Below are 26,077 nucleotides of genomic sequence, written 5' to 3' on the forward strand. Positions count from 1 at the left end.
ATCAATCTCTTTATGTAACTCTTGGCAAGAATGTGAATCAGCGTATTTCCCAAAATGTCAAACCATTTATTTCCCGACACATAAAGGAGTACAATGCTAGATATACTACAATAAATACTACTTTTACTGCAGTTTGCAACTCACTTCCTCCTGCCTGTTTACAGTTACAGTAGATCTGTTGCCTGGCCAGCAGTTTACAAGGCTGGAGTGGAGATGCAAGAAAAGCCCACAAAGAGACACAAATCTACTATTTTAACATCATGACTTGGAAATGATTGGATATGCATAAATATCGTAGCATCAACCTTTTCAAGATGGTTGGCAAAAAAAATGAAAAAGGGAGGCTGTGATCATGATCAAAGTAGATTAGATTCAACTTTATTGTCATGATCAGAGTGCAACACAGAAACAACAAAATGCAGTTTAGCATCTAACCATAAGTGCAAATGAATAATATGCTATATATATATATATATATATACACACACACACACACACACACACACACATATATATATATAATACATTTAAGTAGTGTAAGTGGCATGAGGTATAAACAGTATAAACGGTATGAGGTAGGTGCAGGTAGTGCAAGTGATTTCTATTAAACCATAAAAACATGTGCAACACGGTGTGTAAACAGGTGACGTGCAACAGGTAGTAAGTGGCAGTGCAGTAAAAGTATGACTGTACATTACTTTCTCGTGAAAAGCTTATTGAAAGCTGAAGAAACAGTTATGTGTGATATAGCAATGGCTGCTGAGCTGCTAACCTTTTAAACAATGCTATGAGGCCTTTGGTCTGCTGGACTGGCAGCTTGAACCAGAAAGAGACTGAACCTGTCAGTGAAATGATGATAGTCTCAATGAGCTGCGAACGTCACGTTGATTTGAACTGTGATGCGTTCACTTACTGATGTACATAGTGAGGGGCATCTGAACAGTGATGGCCCAGCTTAGAAAAAAGTGAACTGTATAGACTGAACTGGACGAAACAATTTGCATCAGCAAACTGTTTTGTAATTTTCACTTCTGCTGCTTTTTTCTGAGGTGGGTCTGCTGTGGCCACTTCTTCAATTAACAGTCCACGATACAGGAAGCCAACAGAGCTGAGTGAGGAGAGCCAGGAAGGAAGGACAGTTGTGGGTAAGGAGAGGAAGGGGACATGGTCGGCACTGGCAGGGAACGGTATTTTCCATGTTGGATCCCTTGTTTGTATTAAAGTGTGAACTGTTGGAACAGAGGATATGGTGGAAGAAAGAGGACACACAGAGACACAATAAGATGGAGATGAAAAGCAGACATTTTACGGTTTCTATATTTGTTCATTCTTCCTCTCTCTTCCTGGTCTGAATGCTCCCTGCTGACTGTAATACACAGAAAGCATTTATTTTTCCTCACTGATATGACTCCTTTGCTGACTCTTCGGCCCAGAGCTGATATCAGATTGGGTTGCACAGCCGCTAATAGACTCTTGGCTCTCAAGCTTGGCACTTTATCTATTCCAGAGTTGGCCCCTCACTTTCCCAGCAATACTGCTCATTTATCTGGATATGTCTTTGGTGTATATACATAAATCTGTTGTGCTAGAGTCATGTGCACTCCTGGCAAGAGGTGAGCAGTTGCCTCAAACTCTACAATAAAGGGTCACATGATGGTCACAACCTCCGTTCCTCTCAATCTTGACAGAGTAGATTGTGCTTACCCAGCTAATTCAATGCACTTTTTATGCATCGAAGGGACACAAAACGTTTATAATCAGAGCCTGATGTGCAGCGGATTTTGCCAAGTCTCCACTGAAAGTAGAAACCAGAATATGCAGCCAGAGAAAGGATTTTACAAGTGAGTGACAGAGAATACTCATTATCAACCCAAATAAGTCACTGCTGAACTGGGATTTGGTGTTCTGTTAAAAGGATTTGGTGTAGCACTTCATATATTCTTCTAATGCACTGGGTTGTTTTACAGGATAGGTCATTGCCTCCCACACACGATATCTTTGTGCAGCTGGAAATACTTCTGAGTGTGCGATTAAAACTGGGTCTCAGAAGACGACAGCGTGTTTGATTTGGTCCACTGAAGAGATCAGATAATCCTGTTCACACATTTTGTTTCCCTCATCAGTTTTTCTCATCAGATTCTTCAAACAGCAGATTAAAAAAGGGGTTGCTTGTGTACTGACTTGAGATTTAATAGTATCTGGAATAGATTATTTTAAACTCGGAATAAATTACATTTGACTACACCTGCAGCACTCTACAGCAGCTATAGGCAGCGTGCTGCAAGTGTGAAGAGTGATGCGGTTTCGCTGCTTTTCAGTCCACTGGGTACAGCCAGGAAGCCAGTTAGGCCTTCCTGTTATCGTCTTCAGTGCAACCACTACTGCACGCCATGCAGCTCTGCTTGCTCCTGGCTTACTGGTGTGAGGCATGCTTCTAATCATAATGAGTGAGGACAGGGGCCATGCCGCTGCGGATGATGGGTAAATGTGGCAGAAGGGCAGGAGCAGAGGAGTTGGTGGCTAACAAAGCTTTTGGCTAATTTATGACTCCCAGAGCAGATGGGGGCCTGATCCGACCTCCTCGGCCAGGCACCCCGTCTGGGCTCAACACCCTGTGATCCTATCCTGGAGTAAATCAACCACTCAAAACCCTGACAAACTGTGAGCTACCCGAGCAGCCTATGGTCCCCGCACTATACTCCATAGGCCTGGTGTAAATCATGGATGTCAGAGAGAGGGAGCAGCAGACGGAGGGAATGATGGACAAAGGGCTCCCTTTAGGCCAAGGTCCTCAGAGACACAAAGCTCTCTGCCTCTTATCAATGTGGGGTTTTCTTGGGCAGACATGCTGGCAGACAAAGAACCTTACTGCACGCCCACAGATCATCTTACAACTGGACAATATAATTAAAATACTAGTTTCTCTTTGACTGAAAAGATTGTGACATCAGACATTCTTTATGTCCACTAACTGTCAGTCAGTTTGTTCTTTTGTCTCAATAATGCCCTAAAAAAAGGATATTTAATAAATGTAATTTAATATATTGCTCTTGTTACTGCTTAACCACAGTCCATTTCACAACGGGATTATTACATGAGTGCAATTTCATATTAACCTCAACTCCACATTTGTGGAGTTTCATTATTTGCATCTTGTGTGATGGTGACACTATACATTCCTTGTATCAAACAAGGGAAATCAGTATCAGTACTAACATATGGTTCAAGCTGACCATGTGAAGATGGTTAGTCATATTAAATAAAGCTGGTAGTTAACCTGTGTCATCAAACTCACTTTTCTCATGGTGTGTGTATGGTGCAATGTGTTCCATTGCACCATACACACAAATTTGACATCACGGCTGGTGTGATCCCATCACAAGATGGTCTCCAGTTTTACATGGTGTCTTCAAGTGGACAGGAATGATTGAAACTGCGATACTGTGATCTGGGAGTTCAAATACCAAAGGTGTAAAGTGGGTGGACCAATTGCCCCTTCCCTGCTTCCTATCACCCTTCCTCCAACGCCCTTGTTTGGACCACACCCTTCTTCAAACTTGATCTCAACTACAAACCTGCGAAGTGTCGTGACTGCATCTTGCACAGTTGAGAGATCTCAGAGAGACATATAAATATTTAAGTACTCTGCTTCTGTTGTAGTTCCTGCAACAACAGGTGTCTCCAAGGCCACATTATGCCACGATGACACACACACACACAGAATCACAGGTGAAATCAATACCGGCCTCGCTGTCAAACATACATCTCCTGTTAAAGGATGTCTTGGTATTCTTTAGGTTGAAATGATGTTTGATGACCTTTCAAAAATGATTGAATAAAGTCATAAATGCATGATCGTTGTACAATGATCGTCATCATTGTACAACTAAAATGCAAGACCAGGCAACCTTTGAGAAAAAGTTAGTATTGGGGCCAAACAGCTATGATAAACTCAACTGAACTGCGTGAAAAGAGACAAGACAGATATTTTTGCAGTGGATTTCCCAAAATATTTTATTATATTTGGAATAGCAAATTCCCGCACACCAGCCAAAAACAATTTCTGTTGCTGTCAGTGATTTATTTATGTCATTGGGAAAACTCCTTATTTACTCACTTTGCTTGACACCATCATTAAACACTCTGGGGATTCAATCTACTGTATATACTGTAAGTGTAGAGTTGGCAGAAGTGTTGAGGTGCTTCCTGTTCCCAGAACATCGAAAGAACATCTCAGTATGCTGACAGGAAGACACAGTCTTGAACTTGGAGTCTGACTTAACCTTTGGCACCCAGCTTTGTCCCTCTCACTGATCCTTTTAGCTTTGACCTTACTGTTGCAACTCTGATTCAGTGCTGCTAAAAGAAAATATCATAATCTTTTCACCCCTTCTGTGGAAATACGCCTAGAGACACCAGATTTTAAATAACAAGTTTATCTCCCAGCATTATTGTTTGTCCCCTTATGAACTCTGTTATGACTACTTAAGCAATGTACTACTTGATTCAGCACGTCATCACCACTGATTCCTGTTGTTGTCTGCTCTATCACTTGAGATCACTGCAAATCCGTTATGCCCATGAAGCTAATTGCCCAGTGGGCGAGGTCCCTGGTGTGCAGAGGTCCCCCATTTAAAGTTCTGCATGTTCAGCACACATTTCTGATGATGGTGCACATGTTTCTGATTAGATGGAGAGAACAAACACACAACAAACAATAGAGCTGTTCAAATGTTCTCTATAGATCTAACCCATGTGGGCCAAATAGCATCAAACCTATCTAGCACCACAGGGTAGCGGCACAAAGAAATGTGAAGAATCTGACTCTGACTGCTAGCGTTGAAAGGCATGGAAAATCACAGCTCACAGCCAAATAAGTCAGAGAAACTGAACGCTATTGCATCTGACATTTGGAAGCGCTTTAGTTGTGAAAGTGAATAAGTGAATATTATAGGTCCAAACACGGGTGATGGAATATGTCAGTATTTATTTGTCTTTCTTTATTTACCTTGAGTCTTTTGTGGTTTAAGAAAGGCCCCTTTACACACTACTTGAATTTATTAAAAGAATGAAGATATCAGTGAAGTGACAGAAAGAGGCCTGAAGAGAAGCGGATGGTGGATGGCAGGGGTGAGGAGGATGATGATAACTTCACTGTGTTTGTAGCCGAGTGTCAGAGGGCAGCACAACATAGAACAGGTGGTCATGCATCACTTTGAGTGGGATTATACAAACACACACACACACACACTCAGACGCACACAAGTGGGGAAGTGTCTGGGATTTATTTTTATTCCAGAGCCCAAAATGTCCAAAACTACTGACTGTAACTTGTCAATCATAAAAGCTGACAAAGGCTGATTTCTGTTATGCCTATGAGGTGCAAGAGGGAGTCATAATTCAGTTTAAACCACTGGGAGGTTAAATAAAACTTGGTAGATTGGAGGTTTTCCTGTTGTAGGAAGCTCACATTTAACTAGATGTCAATTTATCTTCTCTCCCATGGAACCCGCTCCCTTCCTTCAACGCTTCACAGATGAACTGCTGTTTTACAGGGGACACCTACCCAGAAGGCATCTATCATCAGCTTGGCTACTCCATATGTTTTAACAATTTGTGAACCAACACTAGAAACTCGCCTCCTTAAAGAGGGCGAAGCTTGAGTTCAGGCTGTAAAGTCACCAGTTTATCCATTTCTACATCTGCTGCATTGTATTTTCTCAGCTTATGTCAGCTCGTGTTTCAGGCCATGCTCTGTGTCAGGGCATTGCTGCCACTGTATATCACCAAAACAGTCCTGATCCCATTGTTGTGGTCCACAGCTATCACTGGCGGGAGTCCTCCAAGCCACATCAATGAAGAGACTAGATTTATCTCTGAAGACAATGCATACCGAAGCTAGCTCTCCCACACTGTATCTCAAACACACACACACACACACACACACACACACACACACACACACACACACACACACACACACACACACACACACAGAGAGAGACAGAGAGAGAGAAAGTCATGTTTCCATCACTTCTGGGGGCACTGGATAGACTTGGAGTTCCTGGAGACTTACCCTAACAATAACCATGAGCGCTACTCGCCTAACACTGCCCATTACGCTAACCTTAACCTAAACCTACCCTTAACTCAAGTCCTCACACAAAAATTTAATGATTTATGTAATAAGGACTTGTTTTTTGTCCCCAAAAAGAAGGTGGGTCCCAACAATGTGACTATGTAAACAGATTTATGTCCCCACAATGTGAGTAATACACGTCTACACACACATAAGGAGGCATGTACACATACAGTAAAATGAGCCCACATTGTGGTTCTGGTGGTTTTATGTGACGTGTCACTGTACCACACAGGCCTTGTTCTGATTCTTTCTGGTGTGGTTTGTTCCAGCTGTGTCTGAGGTCTGCTAAATACACAATTCTGTGTGCACTCCCAGTAATATGTCGGCACAACCTGACCCTGAATAGGTAGACGTATGTGAAAATGTATAAGCTCAGTCGTGGTCAGAACCAGTTTGCAGGTGTTTTCCTGTGCACTGTAGGAATCACTTTAAAACCTTTTATGGGGAGATCAAGATAAAAACCCATTTCCTTCAGCTCTACATTTTGGACACTTCACCTCCGAAACTAATTTTCATCAAGATATTTATAAGAGCACAGTAGTGTACAGTTGCCATGTGGTTACGTGGCCACAAATGTGCATAAACACACACCTGCTGCTGAGGGAAATCACAAGCAGATGGATCAGGCATCTACTGTAGCATGGCAGAGGTCTGATGCACCCGGATGAGAACCCAGCGCACCCCTATAATTATTATCAGACACACACACGTACACACACACACACGCACACACACACACACACACACACACACACACACACACACACACACACACACACACACATGCACACACTCGTACTAACTGGGACAGGGAAACACATGGGAGACATTAGCACTGCCAATATGGCCACACACATGTTAAGTGCAGTGTGTCTTGAATATACATTAATATAGACATGATGATGCTTTACTCATGTTGATTTATTAACCAGTTTGCGGCTTAAGAAAACATCATCTCTTCCCAGTTAGACCCTGAGGTGGTCTCTCAACCGAAAAGCATTTCACTTAACTGCAGAATATTGCGAACTTCACCTACAGAAATGCAGTGGTTTAACAGTGTGTGTGTGCACTGTGGCAGCATGGAAGCATGACATACAATCTCTCTTTCTCTCTGTGGCTTACATGCATGCATGTTTCTTTACCCACAATTATATCAAGTTTCAACCAAGACAGAGAAATTGGATGCATGTTATACAATAATGCAAGACATTATTTATTGTAGCAACTAGCTGCAACTGCAACTAAAAAATGCCTCTCAGAATTTCCCAGAGCACAGGTGACGCTCATTTTGTCTGGCCAACAGTCCAAAACCATCCATCCATCCATTTTCTATACCAACTATCCCTTTTCGGGGTTGCAGGGGGCCTATCCCAGCTGTCAGCGGGCGAGAGGGGTACACCCTGAACTGGTCGCCAATTGCAGGGCAACATATACAGACAGACAACCATTCATGCTCACACTCACATGCAAACTTCACACAGAAAGGCCCCACCCGACCCGGGGATCGAACCAGCGACCTTCTTGTTGTGAGGCACGCGCACTACCTGCTGCCCCACCGTGCCACCCCAGTCCAAAACCAAAAGAGTAATTTACAATGACATAAAACTGAAAAAAAAAACCCAACAAATTCACATATTTTATAAACTGAAACCAGCAAATGATTTACTTGACAATCACTTAATGATTTGAAAAAACAAATAATATATCAACACCAAATTTGTGATATATCAAAATAATTGTTTCATTTTTCATTTTCTGTCAGTCAACAAATCACTTAATTTCAGTTAAATTCATTCCGTTAATTCATCAATTTCAGTTACAATCAACAAAACGGATTTGCATCCTTTACATTCGTAAAGGCCCTCCTTGAGAAGAAAACCCAGGCTCGGTTTCAACTTTCTCAAATTTACTTGAGAAATGAAAGGTGAGGGAAACAAAATGCCCTTCAGCAGCGGAATTTATGTGGAATGAAGAGCCAGAAAAACATCAAATCCAGTACAACTGCTCTGAAAAGAATTAAACGTTATGTAAATTTTGAGGAGGGAAAATGACCACATAGAATACTCACATTTCACTTCTTTACTGGGGCACACGCAACAAAATGCAAGAGCATTTCACTTAAAAAGGTCTTTATTAGAACGTTGAACATGTAAAAGTGCATGGATATGGTACATGAAATTCAACAACGCAGTTAACAAGGTCAGGCCACATTGAAATATATCCTCCCACAACAGTTTTGCACAATCCAATGCAGTAACAAGTCATTTTTTGAGTAAGACCTAATTAGCAACTGGTTCATCTGAGGCCAAAAATAACCACTATGAATGTGAGGGGGGAAAGCCCTTTCTCACAAATTTCTTTGTAAAATAATGATTTCATCCTGGAGACATTCATTAGGTTCCATGCAGCTGGTGAAGGCCGTACATACAGACAAAAACACCCTTTATCAGAGTGAGGAGGACAGTGAGCAGGAGATAACAGATGAAACACATACCCCATGTGGAAATGTGCTACAGTGCATGTTACCTCACTCACCCCTTCGTGCACATAAATAGTCGGCATGTTGTGGAACCATAACTCTGCTAAAAGTCTCTGAAAGGCAAGCCCCACCATGCTTTGCACATGTAAACTAAACACATAATGTTTTCTCTTTAAATCTGGCTCCACTTGTTATGCCACTGTCAGAATGCAAGGAAGCACAGAGCAGCAGTGTTAACATCACACCACCGCACCCTCTGGGATTTGCACTCTACCCTCCTACACCCTATAAATCTGCCTGGCATACAAAGAAGCAGCGTTCATCACATACGTTCATGCTCACACATGAATGCTTGCCTACACGTAAAGTTAAGATGGACAGGTTTGCCACCCACTAACTCCTATGAGCTTGGTGTGGTCTACCAACTAACTTTCTCTAAATTATGATGTGCAGAAAACACAGCCATATAAGTCCATATTGTCTCCCCCTCTGTAATGAAAGTTGTCAAATATTACTTAAAAAAACAGAAGATGGAAAAGGAGATGAGAAGGGCGGTTTGCATTCTTCTCTGCAGCTCAACCTTCTAGTCACAACATTGCGCCGTTCATCCGTTCCGTTCATTTCCCATCATAAGTGATTCATCAACAGCTTGATAGTTTATTTTACTTTTTCTGACTCCTGTCTGTGGGCCTTTATATCAGCTACCCAGATGAAAACCAACAAAGAAAACATTCGACTCATTGACTATCTGATAAGAGCTCTGCACACTGCAGGCCTCATACTAATTAAACTCCAAGTAAAGGCCTACTTTTTTACTGTGACACACTTTCCTTTTGGTTCAGGACTTTTTAAATTCAAATCTCCTCCAGTGTCTCTGGAGAGGTTCCAATGACGTGACCCACATTTACTAGTTAAGCAAATAAAATACACCAGTGTCTCCATCTTGCTACACTTTCTGTGCCAAGGGTGACAGCAATATCTATCCCTATATAGATATGCCTGTTTACACAAATAACAATGTTTGGAAAGATTGCTGGCCTTTGCTCAGACAGTGCAGTGAAAGGCAGAGTGGGTATTTTAATTAAGTCCTTCATTTATTGTTGCAAGACACTGGAAATAAACTTCCTCTGAGATGCAAGTACTTGGCACTACTCACATTTGTGACGTGCAAGAAAGGCTTTCCAACCAATTTAAAATTACATAAAAAATGGAATTGATGCTTTGCAGAGGAATAGTAGTTTTGACATATCATTATGTGTTTTTTGGACAGTGGCATTATGCAGGATCTGGCTGGACAGCAACAACAAAAACACCCTAACTCTCTCGCTCTGTGACACATTCACAAGTTCCCAAGCTGATTGCGCAAAACACAAATACAATAGGTTACATGTGACAATGCGGTCCAGCACATTTTCATTGGACTCGGGGTGGTTCAATTAATTCCGCCAGGTTCAATTCTTTATGAATATAAGTGGATTCGTGGCGCCATCTAGAGGGCAATAGCTCATGCAGCAGTAGACCAGCAGAGGGCGCTGTCCAACAAGTTAATGAGTGAACAGAGAGCACAACGTCTTCTCCTGCACCGGAAACCAGGAAGCTTGGCCAACAACATGACATAAACCAACCCAGTGATGTTGTGTAACAGCACAGGTTGTAAGTAGTTTCTGTCATTGTCCCTTCGACATTCGGTTTGATGTACTGAACCTCACCCAGACAGCGGTAGTGTCGTTAACTGCCTGCCACATTGATATTTGTTGGTAGTTTAATTCAAAACGAACTGCTACTGGTCTCCGAAACAGCTGATGATGCTCTGCTTACTGTTAGCTTAGCAGGCTAGCCTAGCCACGTAAACAATAGACGGCAGTGAGAGACTTATACAATATTTCTAACCCAACTTTATGATAATGTTATAACGGTCTAACAAACTGTTTCTTGTAGTACATTGTTTGGTTAGAACAGGTATAAGAAATATTTCCTTTACCATTTTCTACACCTACGCGTTCACAAGATAGTTGGCTTGACGTCAGCTAACATTGTTGAAGAAGCTAACGTTAGCGTTAACTGGCGTTACCTAACAAGAAGTTTGTTAAGTTGACAGTTACGGTATTCTATTTTGATACAATAATAAGCTAATCCACAATGACAATAAATGGTTAACGTTTCAGCCTTTATTAAAGTGCTGTCAGATCTTAGAAGAGAAATGTGTCTTTGGACCTATATCATCTGACATAAGAAAAACCCACTGACTTACCCTGTTTACAGCTCCATCACCATGCCTGTAGAGGGTGCAGAGGACCAGGTGCCCTCCTCTCTCTCCAGCCCTGCCAGTGCTGCTCTCACCCCGGGAGGGACAGAGGAGGATGGAGCTACTGGGGGCTCAGCAGTCTGCTCTTTCCCTGGAAATAGTCAGGGCTCCGAGGCTGCTGCAGCCTACCCTGCCTTCCCTAACACTGGACCTGAGAATGGCAACAGCGGTAAGCTATGTAATTTATGCACCAAAAGACAGTAGAGCTGAACATCATGAATAGCTTTGAATGTACACATAGAGACGCTCCTGGCTATCTCATCCTTCCATGTATTGTCACCTTTGGTGTTGTGCAGGTGGGAAGAGGTGTGGAGCCTTGCTACATATCAATCGACAACGTATCCAAGCCGCATCTGCCAGTTCTGGAGCTGATGAACTTCAGGGTCTTGGTGTGGCTGTGTATGACCAGGACGTCCTTGAGCAAGGTGTCCTGCAGCAAGTGGACGAGGCAATCCACGAGGCCAGTCAGGCTGCTGCTAAAGCTGAGGCTGAGAAGGAATACCAGTCTGTCCTCGATGATGTCAGGTGATGGACAATAACTGCAACAACAGAAAGGCCTGAGATGTCTGAGTTTTCCTCTTGGCTGCAGATTGATATTCTGTGTTCCTGAGAAAATACCTAGTTTGTACTAATATCAAAGTCATGTATTTGATTTATGTGTGTTCTTATATTATTCTGTGTTTTAATGCTGTGTGTTTCAGGTCTGTTACAACATCTCTGAGACATATCAATAAGATTATTGAGCAGCTGTCGCCCTATGCTGCCTCCAGCAAAGACATCAGTCGGAAGATTGAATCTGTCAAACGACAGAAAGAAAATAAGGTAAGACATTAAGTGTGATAAGCCCTTAAAGCTGGATTTACATCATGATGTTACATAACCAAAATTTTCATAACAGTTGTCATGATGAAAACATTTTAATTCAGGAGAAACAGCTGAAGAAAGTCAGAGCCAAACAGAAGAGACTGCAGGCCATTCTAGGAGGAGAGGACATCCAACGGGTCGAAGCAGAGCTTTTGGCAGAGGATGATGGAGAGGAAGGTGAGCTGTCCTTTTTTTTTTTTTTTTTTTTTAAACCTGAAATTCGTTTTCAGGGTATTGACAAAAGCATTGTCCATTCATTAATGGAAAACTCAGTATGGGGCCACATAAAACGGCAAAAAAAGTGCTGGTACATAATTTGAAAGCACGGTCACGTTGGTTCAGTGCTGCCCAAAGTGCAACAAAACAAAACAGAAATGGAAACAATGCAATGCCTTAATACCAATTGCAGTCATGGTGGCCAAGAAAGCAATTCTGTGGGTTTCTTGGTTGAAGAATTGTCGGAGATGATGATAAATATACAGACTGGATGGTTTAAAAATTATACTCCACGGTGCAGTAATGGCTGTTTAGAATATCAAGATGTTAATATACTATTTGTTACCCACCAAAATATACTGTATGTGAAAACCTCTTCATGGATGTTGACTGTAATTAGAAAAATGTCACAAAGCTGTGTAAAACCTTTTCACGTTGAATTCTCCCCTGATGTTTCCTGGTGACACATTTAATGTTGTAGTATTGTCTTATTATTTCTAGTGGTTAAAAAAACTCCACAGGATATCTTTTCAGAAATGATAACAGTTCTTCTCTAAACCCTGCTGTGTGTGTGTTTGCTTTACCAGAAGCTGGCCCATCCACTCTGGGCAGCATGCTCATGCCCTCACAAGAGACCGAATGGGAAGAGCTTATTCGGACAGGTCACATGACTCCTTTTGGAACACGAATCCCACAGAAGGAGGTAAAGAAGGAGCCTCGAAAAGTGATGCTTGCTGAGAACTCAGCCTTTGACCAGTACTTGGCGGACCAGGCCAAATTGGCTACTGAGAGGAAGAGAGTCCCTGTTCTAAAAAAGAAGAGGAGCTCCAGACTCAGCCCCGATGAGGAGGCCAGGGGAAAATCCAACAGAATTGTTTCCTCTTCTAAGGATAAGAAAATAAGGAAACGCATGCGAAAGCTCCAGATAACTGCTCTTAAGGCCCATCCTAAGGCTCGACCCAAGGCTGAACCGCAGCTCCCTAAACCAAGGAGGAAGTTCCACCCTGAGGGAGAGGAGATGGACAGTGAGGGGTCAGAGTATCTGCCCAGTGATGAAGGTGTAGATCCTGACCAAGAGGAAAGAGAGGCCATAGGGGAGGGCTTTGCAGAGGATGATGAAGGAGAATATGAGTTGAAACCATACAAGAGAAAACCTGAGGGGAAGGGAAGGAAAAAAGTAATCAAAAAAGAGGAAAGTGAGGAAGAATACTACCCTGAGAGTTCGGATGAAGAGGAGGAGGAGAAGGGTAAAGCCAAAAAATGCAAAGATGATGGAGATGTGGAGTACTACAGACAGCGAATAAGGTATGATTGTGCATGTGCTGCTATAAACTTGTTATAACTATTGTTTTGGTTTTTTTTGATCTACAGTTTGTTGTGGTTATGGTTACATGCAAAGGTGCAAAAAAAAGTTTTCATCAGCAAGTCTTTACATTCATGCTCGTAAATGACATGCTCAACAAACACCAGATTGAGCTTTTGACTTTGCATCACATTTGCTGTGGCAGTGGTGCAAATGTGCTATTGTTATTCCCTTTAGTTAAGGAGAAAAGCAGCGGGTTTCTGCTGGCTCCATAGTGCAGAAGCAGAGTTAATCCCAGATGAGATTGGCAGCTGTTTCTTGACTAAGCAAATTCACTCCCTGCTCTTCTTCTCTTCCTGCTCTCACACTGGCCTAATTATCCTCCTGCACATGGTTTTATACACTCACTCACTCTAATGCTCAAATTAATGGAAGAGCAGCCCTAATGAGATTTCATATTTATAGCTGCCAAATAAATTGTGTTGGCATGTGTCCTTTTTCTACACTGCAGTGATTGAATGTCAATTCAACAGCATAGACACGGCATGGATGGTGAGGCTAGCTTATATGAGGAATGATATTATTAGAGCAGGCCGTATTTGTAGTTGGGTGGGGGGTGGAGTGGGGGCAGAAAAGTGTAATTAACTGAACCAATGCTTAGTCTTGACTTAATTAGAGAGTGTGGTCTCCCAGGCCCAGCTAAAGGACCAGTTTCGTGGCAGGGTGACAGGACCAGGCCCAAATGAAGATGGATTCTTATCCTCTCCACCTCACACCTTTCTGGGGAACTCGCACTACTAATTGTCTGTATCAATCTTCATTTGCTGCGCGACGACTGTGCCTCTAACTGCCCTCTCTCCTGCACCATTAAAACTCTTCTCCTTTACATTTCCCTTTTTGCTGTAGATGTTCCACCACTCAAGGGAAATACTCACAACTCAAAACATTTGCTATCCATACACCTGTGCAGGCAAGTCTTTAAATAAATCACTGAGTGCAAGAGGTGCAAATAGAGCATCCATCCATTCTCGATACCTGCCTCCCCTATTTAGGGTTACATGGAACTTTCCCAGTATGAATGGGGTGACAGGGTAGACCTGGACAGGTCACTAGTCTATCACAGGGGTCACATGTATAGACAGAGAAATGAAATGGAATTTACTTGAAAGGTTTTGCTCTTTTGGAGTTTAAACTATCCCTTCGTCCCAGAAACTCATAATAAAGCAGAGAAATGCTTTTTACCTCTAGATCTACTATAATTTCATCAGTATATATTCATACTCTTACTAGGAGGTGGAAACGACAGCGTCTTCGAGAAAGGGAGGCAAAGAGAGAACGAGGCGAGGAGCTTACAGATGATAGTGATGAGGAATTTGACGAAGGCTTCAAAGTGCCTGGTTTCCTCTGGAAAAAACTTTTCAAGTAAGTGAAACACTGACAGTTATCTGAATATCCACTCAGTCAGTTACAGATGTTTTCAAATGCCAGCTAAAGAAGTGATAGCAAAACACTGTAAGACAGTATAGAGAAAAATCTATGTACTTTGTACCCTTTCCCTTTGTCCTGAAATGATAATGATTAACCAAACATTATTTGATAAAGACAATATAAACTTGATTTAATGATACTGTAGGTCAGTAGTATTTGTTAGTATGTCATTTTGTCTGTTTTAAGAATAACTCTGTCGTTGTGTTAAGTTTAGTTGATGAATATAGGTTTGTGAAGACAACCTCTAAATGTAGTTGTATCTGTTCAGAACTTCTGTGCTGTTTGGCTCTTTGTCACCACGTTTGTCATGATTTGCACAAATTATGCTTTCTTACATGGATTTGATAATATAGTTAGTTTGTACGTCCTTCCTCTCGGTGGTAGAGATGAGGTAATCTGCTCTGACAATAACTGAATAATTGAACAGATTTCAGATGAACTGTGCATTAAAATGTCCATAGCTGCTGTCATGTACAGTTGTTTTTTGTTTTTTGCATATGTATGTATCACATTATTAGGTACCAGCAGACAGGTGTGCGGTGGATGTGGGAACTCCACTGTCAGCAGGCAGGCGGCATCCTGGGAGATGAGATGGGATTGGGTAAAACCATCCAGGTCATCAGCTTTCTGGCTGGACTGAGCTACAGCAAACTGAGGACCAGAGGATCCAACTACAGGTACACACTCTCTCTCTCTCACACACACACACACACACACACACACACACACACACACACACACACACACACACAAACAAACTGTGGCCAGAGACTGTGTGTCTGTACGGTATGAATATTTGATTAGGGGGATTTCTGCTTGAGAGTGTTCATCTGAATTATTAAACATGTTTCAATTATCAGACTCTTCACTTTCTTACTGCAGACATCAGAGAAAACACTGACACTCTGTATGTGTGTGCGAGTGTGTGTTTGAAAGAGTGTGTGTTAGAGTACAGTGAGTGTCCTCATGGCTTCATTTAACATGAATTTTGGACTCATGAAGTCGATGTGGAGCAGGTGGGGGACAGCAGATCAACCATGGAAAACATGGTAAAGTGGTGGTGATAATCTGGTTTTACTGCACAAACTACACTTGTGCATTTAGGAGGTGGAGCTTCCCTGATGGTCAATACTCTGTCTGCTATAGACGCCCACAAATTGATTGTTTGCAAACTCAATTATGGCCAAGTATCAATAGCTTCCACCAGGCAGAGGTTCATACCAGCCCATTAGTGTATCTTTGTGCATGTCTGTGCGCGTGTGTGTGTGTGTGTGTGTGTGTGTGTGTGTGTGTGTGTGTGTGTGTGTGTGTGTGTGTGTGTGTGTGTGTGTGTGTGTGTGTTTGTGTTTGACAAAGCTCTTGTAAATCCTCACAGAGGAGCTGAGCATAAGTCCACGCACCTTCTTTAATTTATTCGTAAGACAAGAAAGTGAATGGAGCTTTTTAGCAAGATCATTCTGCTGCATTACTGTACCTGAATACTCCACATGCTGTTTCACACATTATGCATGCAAGCAAAGCACAAATTTTTGTTTTCACTTATTGGGAAAAAGCTTTTATTTTCTTTAATGTTGTATAGAAATGATGGCGGTAATTTGCCAATGAAATTTGCTGAGGTTATCCAAACTTAAATGAACCATGAATTCCCTTGTTGCCCATCTTAATCGCAGGTTTGAGATTAAACATCTCTTCACTATGTGTACGGTTGTAGGTATGTCGGGCTGGGTCCGACGATCATAGTGTGCCCAGCCACAGTCATGCACCAGTGGGTAAAGGAGTTTCACACCTGGTGGCCTCCTTTCAGAGTGGCCGTTCTACATGAAACAGGCTCTTTCACCAGCAACAAGGTAATTGTTTGCTCGTGTGTTGGATTTTCATATTCATAATTCAGTTAGAAAGTTTTCCACAGGGTCTTGTTTTCCTCTGGGGGGCACTAGAGGTCTGTTTATGCAGCATTATCTTCTAACCTTCTCCCCTCTCTCCTCGAACCACATTAAAGGAGATGCCCTACTTTGGCACTCAAGCTACTAGAGATGGATAGGAAACGCAAAACCTGAATTCATCTGTGTTTTTGTTTGTTTGTTTTGCTCTGTTGCAGGAAAAGCTTATTCCAGAGATAGCATCGTGTCATGGTATCCTGATAACCTCATATTCAGCTGTGAGGAATATGCAAGACACCTTGCAGCGCTGGGATTGGCACTACATTATCCTGGATGAGGGCCATAAGATCAGGAATCCGAATGCTGGAGTTACCACAGCCTGCAAACAGGTGTTGTTTCAGACACATTCATGAACACAGTCATTTTAACCACAACACTTGAAGCATCTGCACAGTAGTAACGACTTTTCTTCATGAATACATTCAAACTTTACAGAGCTGAAGAAGTAATGGATTTTCATTTGTGTCAGTTATATAGATATATATCCCTCTACACATCATCAGAGTTTACGTTCATGCCTTTTAAGAAGCTGTTTGCTTCCACTCATTGTTGTACAGCAACATGAAACCTGCTGGAGCACCACAACGATAGGAATATATGACATGCATTCTCTCTTCCCTCTCTCTAGTTTCGCACTCCGCACAGGTTCATCCTGTCAGGCTCTCCCATGCAGAACAATTTGAAGGAGCTGTGGTCTCTGTTTGACTTCGTCTTTCCCGGCAAGCTGGGGACACTGCCTGTCTTCATGGAGCAGTTTTCTGTGCCCATCACCATGGGAGGATACAGCAATGCCTCACCTGTACAGGTATGTAACACACACACAGGGACACACACACACACACACACACACACACACACACACACACACACACACACACACACACACACACACACACACACACACACACATACATACACAAATTAATTTGTAGATATTTAAATTAGGTGTTTAAATTCTGCTTCTTAATCCTTCTTCTCATTCTTTAGCTACAGTTTGTAGGGGTACAAGGGCAAAGCAGAAACCAGGTGTAAAGACTGACCATAAGGGTGTGATTGTGTTTAATCTGAAATTTTGGATCATACAGTTTGATTTAGTTTGACCCAAAGTAAAAGGGAAGTGAAGAAAAAGTATTGGTAGCATAAATATAACAAGTAGTCCACGAATCCAGCAGCCTTATAAATAAACCTCTAACCATAGCATAGGAAGTTAGCAATGAAGGGCTGAAGTGTCACTTGAAATCACAAGTCGCACACATGCATGTACGCACAGTCTTTGAGAGGTAGATGGAAGCAAGTCAGAAGGAGAGATAGTGGAGCAACAGAGCCATTAAGTGCTGTGCAGGATAATGTAGATCCATGCAAAGGAACTTCACTATATCCCTAGTGTGTGAGAGAGGGAGAGGCTAAAGTGGAGAGCCAGTGAGCTAAATTGTAGCCCTTTGTCATTAGTGTTCAGTCGTTAATAACCCACTGACTGTATGGATTTAATTATTTAAGCTTGCTATTGATGCTTCTTCCGCTGTCGATAATAAAAACCTTTACTAATTATTAATGTTATTAAATGGTCAGAGAGGGCTAAGCTCTGCTGCCTTATCCTCCTCTCGAAATTCTCAGAGCAGCGCAGCAGGCCCTCGGCTCATGTTCATGTGTTCGTACAACCAGATGTATGTAAACACGTATGTGGTCGGGGTGGGGCTGGATGAGCAAGTGGATGTGGGATCCATTATGGAAGCGTGCGTTTGCACCCCCATGTGAATCCACTCAGCAGCTTGCGCAGAGATCACTGGATCATCTGCTGCCCTCCTCTTTTTCTGTTCCGCTCTGACCTCCATTGAGCCATAAATCCCACCAGGTTATTGTCCCCTCCAGCTTTGCAGAGCATGTCTTTGATCCCCCCTGTGGACCCCCAGTGAGTTAATGTTTAAAAGGCTAACTGGCCTTTAGCACTGACTCTGGATGAGGTGTAGCAGCACATTTGCAATGGGGCTCCTGGTGCGGGGTGGGACAAAGTGTTTCTCAAGCTCCCCTCTCTCTTCCACTGAAGCTGGAGCAGTAGCAGACGTAGTGTTAGATGAAAAAGAAGGGCTCTGTCCCCCGAGACCAAGAGCACTCTGATCAATGCTTAATGGCTCATACTGCTGAGAAGGGACAGCAACATGAGGGAGGTGATGAGAGGGCAGTAAAGGGGCTAAATGACCATCATGCCTCAGGAAACATTCACACAGGCAGACAGGTGTGACTGTTGATGTGGTTGTTTGACACAATTAACTGAATGTTCATTTTGTTTTAAGGTGGTTTGTTTGTGCTAACTGTTGTTGTTTTCCAGGTCCAGACGGCGTTTAAATGCGCAACCGTGCTGAGGGACACAATAAATCCTTACCTGCTGAGAAGAATGAAGGCAGACGTCAAGGCCAACCTCTCCTTACCTGACAAAAATGAACAGGTATTCATCATAGTCTAAAGGCATTTGACCCTGTTCTGTCTAAATATTGAACAACCTCTCATGCCTTGATCTCTTAACCGGGGAGGTGTTTATCTGATTGGATGTGACTGGATGTGCCATGTCTAAGGAGTATTTGATGAATGTGCATGGCCCTTGTCAGGTGAAGCAAGCTAATAAAGTCCCAGTAAAGTAAAAGGAGCAGGTATTCATTAAGGTGTCCGGTCCCTGGTCTGTCCTCGCGGCTGACGCTGGTTGACTCCTCAGTCCACTTCAGCTCATTAAGTCGGTCCCTCAGGACAGCAGTGGCTCCAAAAAACACGTTGCTTCCCTCTAATTTCTCTTCTCAAACACCACACTTCATCAAGGGGCTTTAAAGCGGATGTTCACTGCTCATTACACACTCTTAAACTGCTGTGTGTGTGTGTGCGTGTGTGTTTCTGTGTGCGTGTGTAGGTTCTGTTTTGCAGATTAACAGAGGACCAGCGGCAGGTGTATCAGAGCTTCTTAGATTCCAAAGAGGTCTATCAGATACTAAACGGGGACATGCAGGTAAGGCTCGCTTTCACACTTAAAACAGCTTCACTGTGTTTACTTTATGCTCTTTCATTTTGGACTCTGCGCTGGCCCACACTGCATTACGAAGAAGAGCAGGGAAAAACTTGCAGTCAAGGAGAAGACTTCCAGGAACATGACTTTCCTTATTCATTATTTAACCTCCTAACTGATGAATATCAGTTTACGTCTCTCGCTCACTGGCATTTGTGTGTATTTTTAAGCACTCTTGTACACTTAAGGAAGAACACCTTGCAGTGGCATGAGTGGAATAAAAAAAATTTGCCATGTAAATTTTGTGAAATCCTTAATAGCTTGACTTGAGCATTCTTTGAAATGCTCGCTTTAAGGATGCATGCTTTGCAGTTGGTCTTCTCACATTAGCCAAACCCTAGAGAGAGAGACTCAGATCATTTATCACCACTGACCAAATGGACGTGGTTGGAGAGCCAGGGGTGACCACAGCATATTGTGCATACACACACGCACACACACACACACACATGCTCTTACAGACATATTCAGTGGTCACTCTCGGTCCATTAACCACCATTACTAATGCAGTGACCGTTGGGCCTTCATCAAGAATCACAGCCTTTATTGTCGTAAATAAATCATGTAACTCATTCCTGTAGACTAAAGTAAACGTGTTTATTTGTTTAAAGGTGCAACACTGTGATATGCCGGGAGATGTACTAACCTTTTATAACATTTTGTTACTGGTGACCTGCTCTGTGATCGTGAAAGAAGCTGTCAGTTCCTTCTTTTTCTTTTTTGTGCCGTGTAGGTATTCTCAGGTTTGATAGCGCTGCGTAAGATCTGTAACCACCCGGACCTTTTCTCGGGCGGGCCCCGGATTTTGAGGGGAATCCCAGAGGACCAGCTAACTGAGGAGGAACACTTCGGCTTTTGGAAACGTTCTGGAAAGCTGATAGTGGTGGACTCTCTGCTGCGTCTCTGGTTCAAGCAGGGCCACAGAGTCCTGCTCTTCACTCAGTCTAGACAGGTCAGGAACACGTAGCTCTGACTGTCTTGATTCACCCACCAATCGCATTTCCAGTGAATTGTCATGATCACTTGTAAATGCTGTCTCTGCATTTGTTGCTGTGTACGTACAACCCCTGTGCTTGTAAAATAGTGTGTGTGTGTGAGTGAGCAAGAGGGAGAGAGTGTGTTTGTGAGAGAGGCCCCAGCTGTTGTAGTCAATACCAATGAGATTATACCTCAGAGGGAACCTGAGACCCTCCCTGTCGGTATCTCTGTCCATGTAATATTAATCTGCTCTAATCCTTTTAGAGATAATCCAAACCTCAGCCCCTCTCTTCCTCTCTGTGTTTCTCTTTCTGTCTCACTGACTCTCTGCTGTCTTAATCGTCTCCCTCCTTTCCAGATGTTGGACATCTTAGAGGTATTTGTGAGGGAGAATAACTACTCTTACCTGAAAATGGACGGCACTACTGCAATATCTTCCCGACAGCCCCTCATTGCTCGCTACAACGAGGTGAGGATTAGTCATCCCTAATGGCTCTGAGTGTTTCTAGTGAAAATCCCGTCCTGAGGGACAAAGTGCTTCAGTGGAACCCTGCACACCCTGAGGTGGAAACACTAACTGATGACAATCTGTTGTTCAAACTGGATGTGCCTTATTGTCTCTGTGTCGAAATACATGTTGAAATGTCACTAAGCATTTTAATAATGTGTGTGTGTCTTCAGAAGAAATCATTTAAAGTTAGAGCTAACTTATCATTAGTGTTTTAGAATTAATGTGTTAATATCTAATGCAAAGTCTAATTGTCAATTTTTATGGCAAGTTGAAATGACTTTTTTCTTCTCTGCAGGGAGAATCAAGTAACCTAAAGCCCAGTTTAGATTAAGCTCTTTGATTCTCTTTAAATAGTGTCATTTAGTTTTGGAGGACAGACATTGCATTACATAACATTATTAGTTAACAAATTGCTAATGAAATTTTTTGATATGGTTATACTCCGAAGTGATCATCGAAATGAGCGTAAAAGTGTGGACATGATGTTTATTAATCGGTCACATTTTCTCCCCCCTCACCTTTCTGTGTTACAGGACAAATCCATTTTTATCTTCTTGCTGACGACTAAAGTCGGAGGTCTGGGAGTCAATCTGACTGGAGCCAACAGAGTCGTCATCTATGACCCAGACTGGAACCCCAGTACAGACACACAGGTTAGACAGATGCACGCACGTTCAATAGTTCAAATAAAACATTTATTACGTGCATTATTTCTCATGAATTTTATTATTGTTATTATAACACGTTATTCGCAACTTAAAATGACCCACATTTCTTGTTGAACACCAGCTTTTCCTGCTTCTCACTATTTGTACCTGGTTTACTTTGAGCCTTAACAAGCTTGCAGTGTGCTTCAGATTTCTATTAATGATTTATTTGAATGTATTGTTCTGTTTGTAGGCACGGGAGCGGGCATGGCGGATCGGTCAGAAGCAGCAAGTGACGATCTACAGACTGCTGACTGCAGGGACCATTGAGGAGAAAATCTACCACAGGTCAGAGTGCAGTTTGTCTTTTTTATGTTTGCTCATTAGCACATCCGCACTCAATATTCAATCATAGAACTCAATAAAAAAGGGGTTTTAAAAAACCTGCACTGTTTTTAATGCTTTCTCTCACCCGGTCTTGTATTTTAGTTGTCTTTCCATTGACTTCACATAGTCATGAATGTTGGTAATAACATTACTAATTGCTCACATCACTGCCGTATTACTACTTGCACTATTCCAGTTCTCAGTAATTGAAAAGCTTTCCTGCATTATTAAATGGCCAATCTAGGACTTCGAAACTGTTGCTCTGTTTGGTTTGGGTCTGTAAAGTGCTTTCAGAAAGCAAGTTGGAAGAACTGCGGGGATTCTATTTTGGTACCTACAGTAGAGCAGTTAACTAATTTTCTCATCCATCAGCCAAACTACTCTGTGGTGACAGAGGATCAGGGTTGCCTGCTGAGGTAAAATAGTAAATTACACACAAGTATCTAATTCTGTTTTTTATCTGTTGCAATTCAGGCAAATCTTCAAACAGTTTTTGACAAATCGTGTCCTGAAAGACCCCAAACAAAGACGGTTCTTCAAGTCTAACGACATCTATGAGCTCTTCACCCTGTCCGACCCTGATGGAGCTCAGGGAACAGAGACCAGTGCCATATTTGCAGGTGTGCAGATTTGTTTTATCCTTTTTGTTCTTATTGGAAACATTTTATTGTCTGGTTGTTAGATTATCTGAATCTCTTTCAAAAATAAGTTTGGAAAATTCAACAACAGCTTTTGTTCTGATTCTCATTCAGGTACAGGTTCTGATGTCAAGGCACCCAAGAAACATGAGAGGCCAAAGCCATCGCACACGGTAGACCCTGGCAGCTACGCACATAAACACTCCTCAGCAAACCAGAATCAAACTGGTGTAGACAGCAGACACTCCTCAACAAACATTCCTGCATTAAGAGGTGGAAACACTTCTCAGTTCAGTAAAAGCTCTCATGGTAAACCAAATGTCCCGATGGACAGTCACAGCTCCAACCAAAATGGCGTGGACACACAGCCGGATATTTCATCAAATACACAGCACACAGGACAAAATAAGAGAGACTGGGATGCAGCCAAGCCAGCAGTCACAAATGCATTTAGCTCTCACCAATGCAGAGACAAAGACTCCACCCTGACAAGCCCACAGAAGCACAGGGAGAAGAGGAAGCACTGCGACTCAGCCGACACAGACAAACACAAACATAAGAAACGCAAACACAACCAGGATGCTCGGTTTGAAGGCCACCGCGTCTCTCACTTGGTGAAGAAAAGGACCTATAAGAAAGTGGAGAGTGAAGAGAGCGAGTCAGCAGACCAGAAGAAATCAGATGATTATGTTTTGGCGAAGCTCTTCAAGAAATCTGGTACGCTTTCTGTACACAAACCCTCAAACATGACGGACGTGGTTTATTTACTAAAATAGTAATCGTCCTTGTTGACTGTATGTTATGTGTCCTCGGTCTCCTTCAGGTATCCACAGCGTGATGCAGCATGACACCATCATGGAGTCCTCCAACCCTGACTATGTTCTTGTGGAGGCAGAAGCCAACAGGGTGGCTAAAGATGCTCTGAAAGCCCTTAAAATTTCTCGGCAGCAGTGCAGGCTGCCCTACAATAGGCCCCCTCCTCCACCTGCAAGGTACATAGTGTCTCAAACACACACATACACGCACTGGGGTTGTTTAGAGCTTCACTTATCTCATTTAAAACAAACCCTCGTTTGCTCTCTCAGGAAACGGTTTGGACAAAAGAAAAATTCTCTCCTCGTTGCACCGTCTGTTCAGTCTGTCCCCACTCCAAACAGATGCAAGGTAACTGCAGTGTTCTTAGGAAGAGAAATACAGCGTACTTTATGACGATTGTTTTGCATTTCTGATGCCATGTTATGTGACATTATGTTTCTGTTTAGGATGCTGCAATTATAAGGAAGTCTGCATCAAAGAAGCCCGGTTCAAGAGCTGTGTTCAGTGGGGAGGGGTTGGAAAACGAGCCAGACTCCGCCCCGCTCTCGTCGTCCTCCCTGCTAGCCAAGATGAGAGTCCGTAATCACATCAGCCTGCCTTCCAGCCAGAGAGACGAAGCAGAAGAAGAGGAGAGCGGCTCTGGAGCACCAGAAACGAGCTCCTCTCCAGCCCCACCCACTGAGCACGATGAGCTGCTGGTGGATCTGCGCAACTTTGTGGCCTTCCAGGCCAACGTGGACGGACAGGCCACCACCCAGGAAGTGCTGGAGTATTTCAAACCACGACTGACCCAGCAACAGGCGCCTGTCTTCAGAGAGCTGCTCAGGAAAATCTGTGACTTCCATAGGACTTCTGGTCAGGAGGGCATCTGGAGACTGAAGGAGCAGTTCCGCTGAGTGAAGCGCCGACTGAACTGTGATGCTTATTGAGTCCCTGTCAGCTATGATTCTGTACAGCTGAAGCCTTCAATATCAAATTGTTTTTCATGACTTGTTATGTTGTTTTCAGTCAAATAAGTCACACTCAGAATTGTTAATGTCACATTTTTGCAGTTTGTTATGGAGGGACCACATTGTAGGAAAGCCATTTTACTGTACAATGGACTATTGGGTTAGATGATAAACTCAAACGATTATCAGTTAATTATCGGTTAACTAAGTCTTGAAGGAAAGTCTATTGTAGGCTGTAATTGGTTTCAGCTGCAGGGGGAACTTTTGTGCTTGTTCAAGCATTGTTGTGATTGCTTCCGTTTCGGTTCATTGTTGTTTGGTTATACTTGAATTCACTTGTTCTGGTTTTGCCTGAAAGTTAAACCTGTATTACCTCGAGTAATGATTTACTCAGAGATATGTGATGTTTGCTTTTGAAAGGGGTACAATAACTGTCTCTCTCATGTCAGATTTTGTAATATGCTTCTATAAGTAGTTTGTCATTTTGTAAACAACTCACCATCGGGGTTTGGTAGACTTTGTAATGTGGACTTTTGGGTGGGGGCTTCAAAATGATATTCAAATGACCTACCTCCAGTTATTTGTGAACAGTCGGTAAAGGATGAAGTTATGTGATGCCATGTTTTTATAAAAAATAAAAAGCTCAGAATGCACTGCCTTGCATATACTGTATGCAATAAACCTCAAACTGTTTTTAGAGTAAAGGAGGACTTGTTGAATTCGTCCAAAACATTTTTTAAATAATTGTATTTCAAAGCAGATCAGCCATAAGCACATGTTAAATAATACCCCAATAATGGTGCTAAATGTAATTTCATTTTATGTACTTTATCGAAATTGGATAGAATTTAAAATGACTGTCTGAGAAAGACAAAGACGGAGTTTTTACGGGAGTGTGAAGCGCGTGCGGTGTGCTGACCAGGGTTCTGAAATGAGGTCCGGCAGATGAATCGTGTAAACATGGGGCCCCCAGATCTGAAAACCTTGTTAAAGTGTACTTATAAAAAGGTTTCTAACCAATGAAGATGAGAGTGTAATTTCATTTAGTCATTTAAGCAACCATCAGAAGATGAGAGGAAAGGCGCTGACAGGAAGCGCGCGCGCGCGTACACACACACACACACACACACACACACACACACACACACACACACACACACACACTACAGGCTCGCACTCTTGTCAGAGTTGTCTAGACCAAATATTGGGATAAAGTTATCAACCGTTATTTGATTTCAATTTTCTCCACGCACCTCGCCGAGGTCATAATAACAACTTTATTTTCAGTGGTGCATAAATTAATTACGCGCATTTAATAACTAAAATATCATTATATTCCCCCTTTAATAACATAAACGCTGCAC

General features: G+C 42.5%; 1 protein-coding gene across 3 annotated transcripts; it reads left to right on the forward strand.

The window, feature by feature from the left end:
* The first annotated feature begins 10,205 nt into the window (after nucleotides 1-10,205).
* ercc6 (excision repair cross-complementation group 6) lies at nucleotides 10,206-25,731 on the forward strand. 3 transcript variants are annotated; one of them, XM_070977910.1, is made up of 22 exons: nucleotides 10,206-10,274; nucleotides 10,884-11,095; nucleotides 11,223-11,451; nucleotides 11,628-11,748; nucleotides 11,853-11,967; nucleotides 12,594-13,311; nucleotides 14,600-14,731; nucleotides 15,316-15,474; nucleotides 16,509-16,644; nucleotides 16,896-17,066; nucleotides 17,366-17,542; nucleotides 19,064-19,180; nucleotides 19,634-19,729; nucleotides 20,520-20,738; nucleotides 21,123-21,233; nucleotides 21,809-21,928; nucleotides 22,176-22,270; nucleotides 22,784-22,929; nucleotides 23,062-23,664; nucleotides 23,771-23,939; nucleotides 24,033-24,111; nucleotides 24,210-25,731. In XM_070977910.1, the coding sequence occupies exons 2-22, from the start codon at nucleotides 10,894-10,896 to the stop codon at nucleotides 24,657-24,659; spliced, it is 4,365 nt and encodes a 1,454-aa protein (XP_070834011.1). In that variant the 5' UTR covers nucleotides 10,206-10,274; nucleotides 10,884-10,893; the 3' UTR covers nucleotides 24,660-25,731. The 3 variants fall into 3 exon arrangements, with proteins under 3 accessions (XP_070834011.1, XP_070834013.1, XP_070834012.1); XM_070977912.1 differs by having other exon boundaries at nucleotides 10,208-10,274; nucleotides 12,597-13,311; XM_070977911.1 differs by lacking the exon at nucleotides 10,206-10,274 and adding an exon at nucleotides 10,547-10,580.
* The last annotated feature ends 346 nt before the right edge of the window (nucleotides 25,732-26,077 follow it).

The sequence above is a fragment of the Chaetodon trifascialis genome, chromosome 13 (genome assembly GCF_039877785.1).
Source record: "Chaetodon trifascialis isolate fChaTrf1 chromosome 13, fChaTrf1.hap1, whole genome shotgun sequence".
In the NCBI taxonomy this organism is placed as follows: domain Eukaryota; kingdom Metazoa; phylum Chordata; class Actinopteri; order Chaetodontiformes; family Chaetodontidae; genus Chaetodon; species Chaetodon trifascialis.

Bases quoted from the DNA above. Each gene is read 5' to 3' on its own strand.
- ercc6 (XM_070977910.1), top strand. From the start codon at position 10,894: ATGCCTGTAGAGGGTGCAGAGGACCAGGTGCCCTCCTCTCTCTCCAGC. The intron at 14,732-15,315 runs GTAAGTGAAACA...TCACATTATTAG, and splicing joins CTCTGGAAAAAACTTTTCAA to GTACCAGCAGACAGGTGTGC. The intron at 17,543-19,063 runs GTATGTAACACA...GTTGTTTTCCAG, and splicing joins GCAATGCCTCACCTGTACAG to GTCCAGACGGCGTTTAAATG.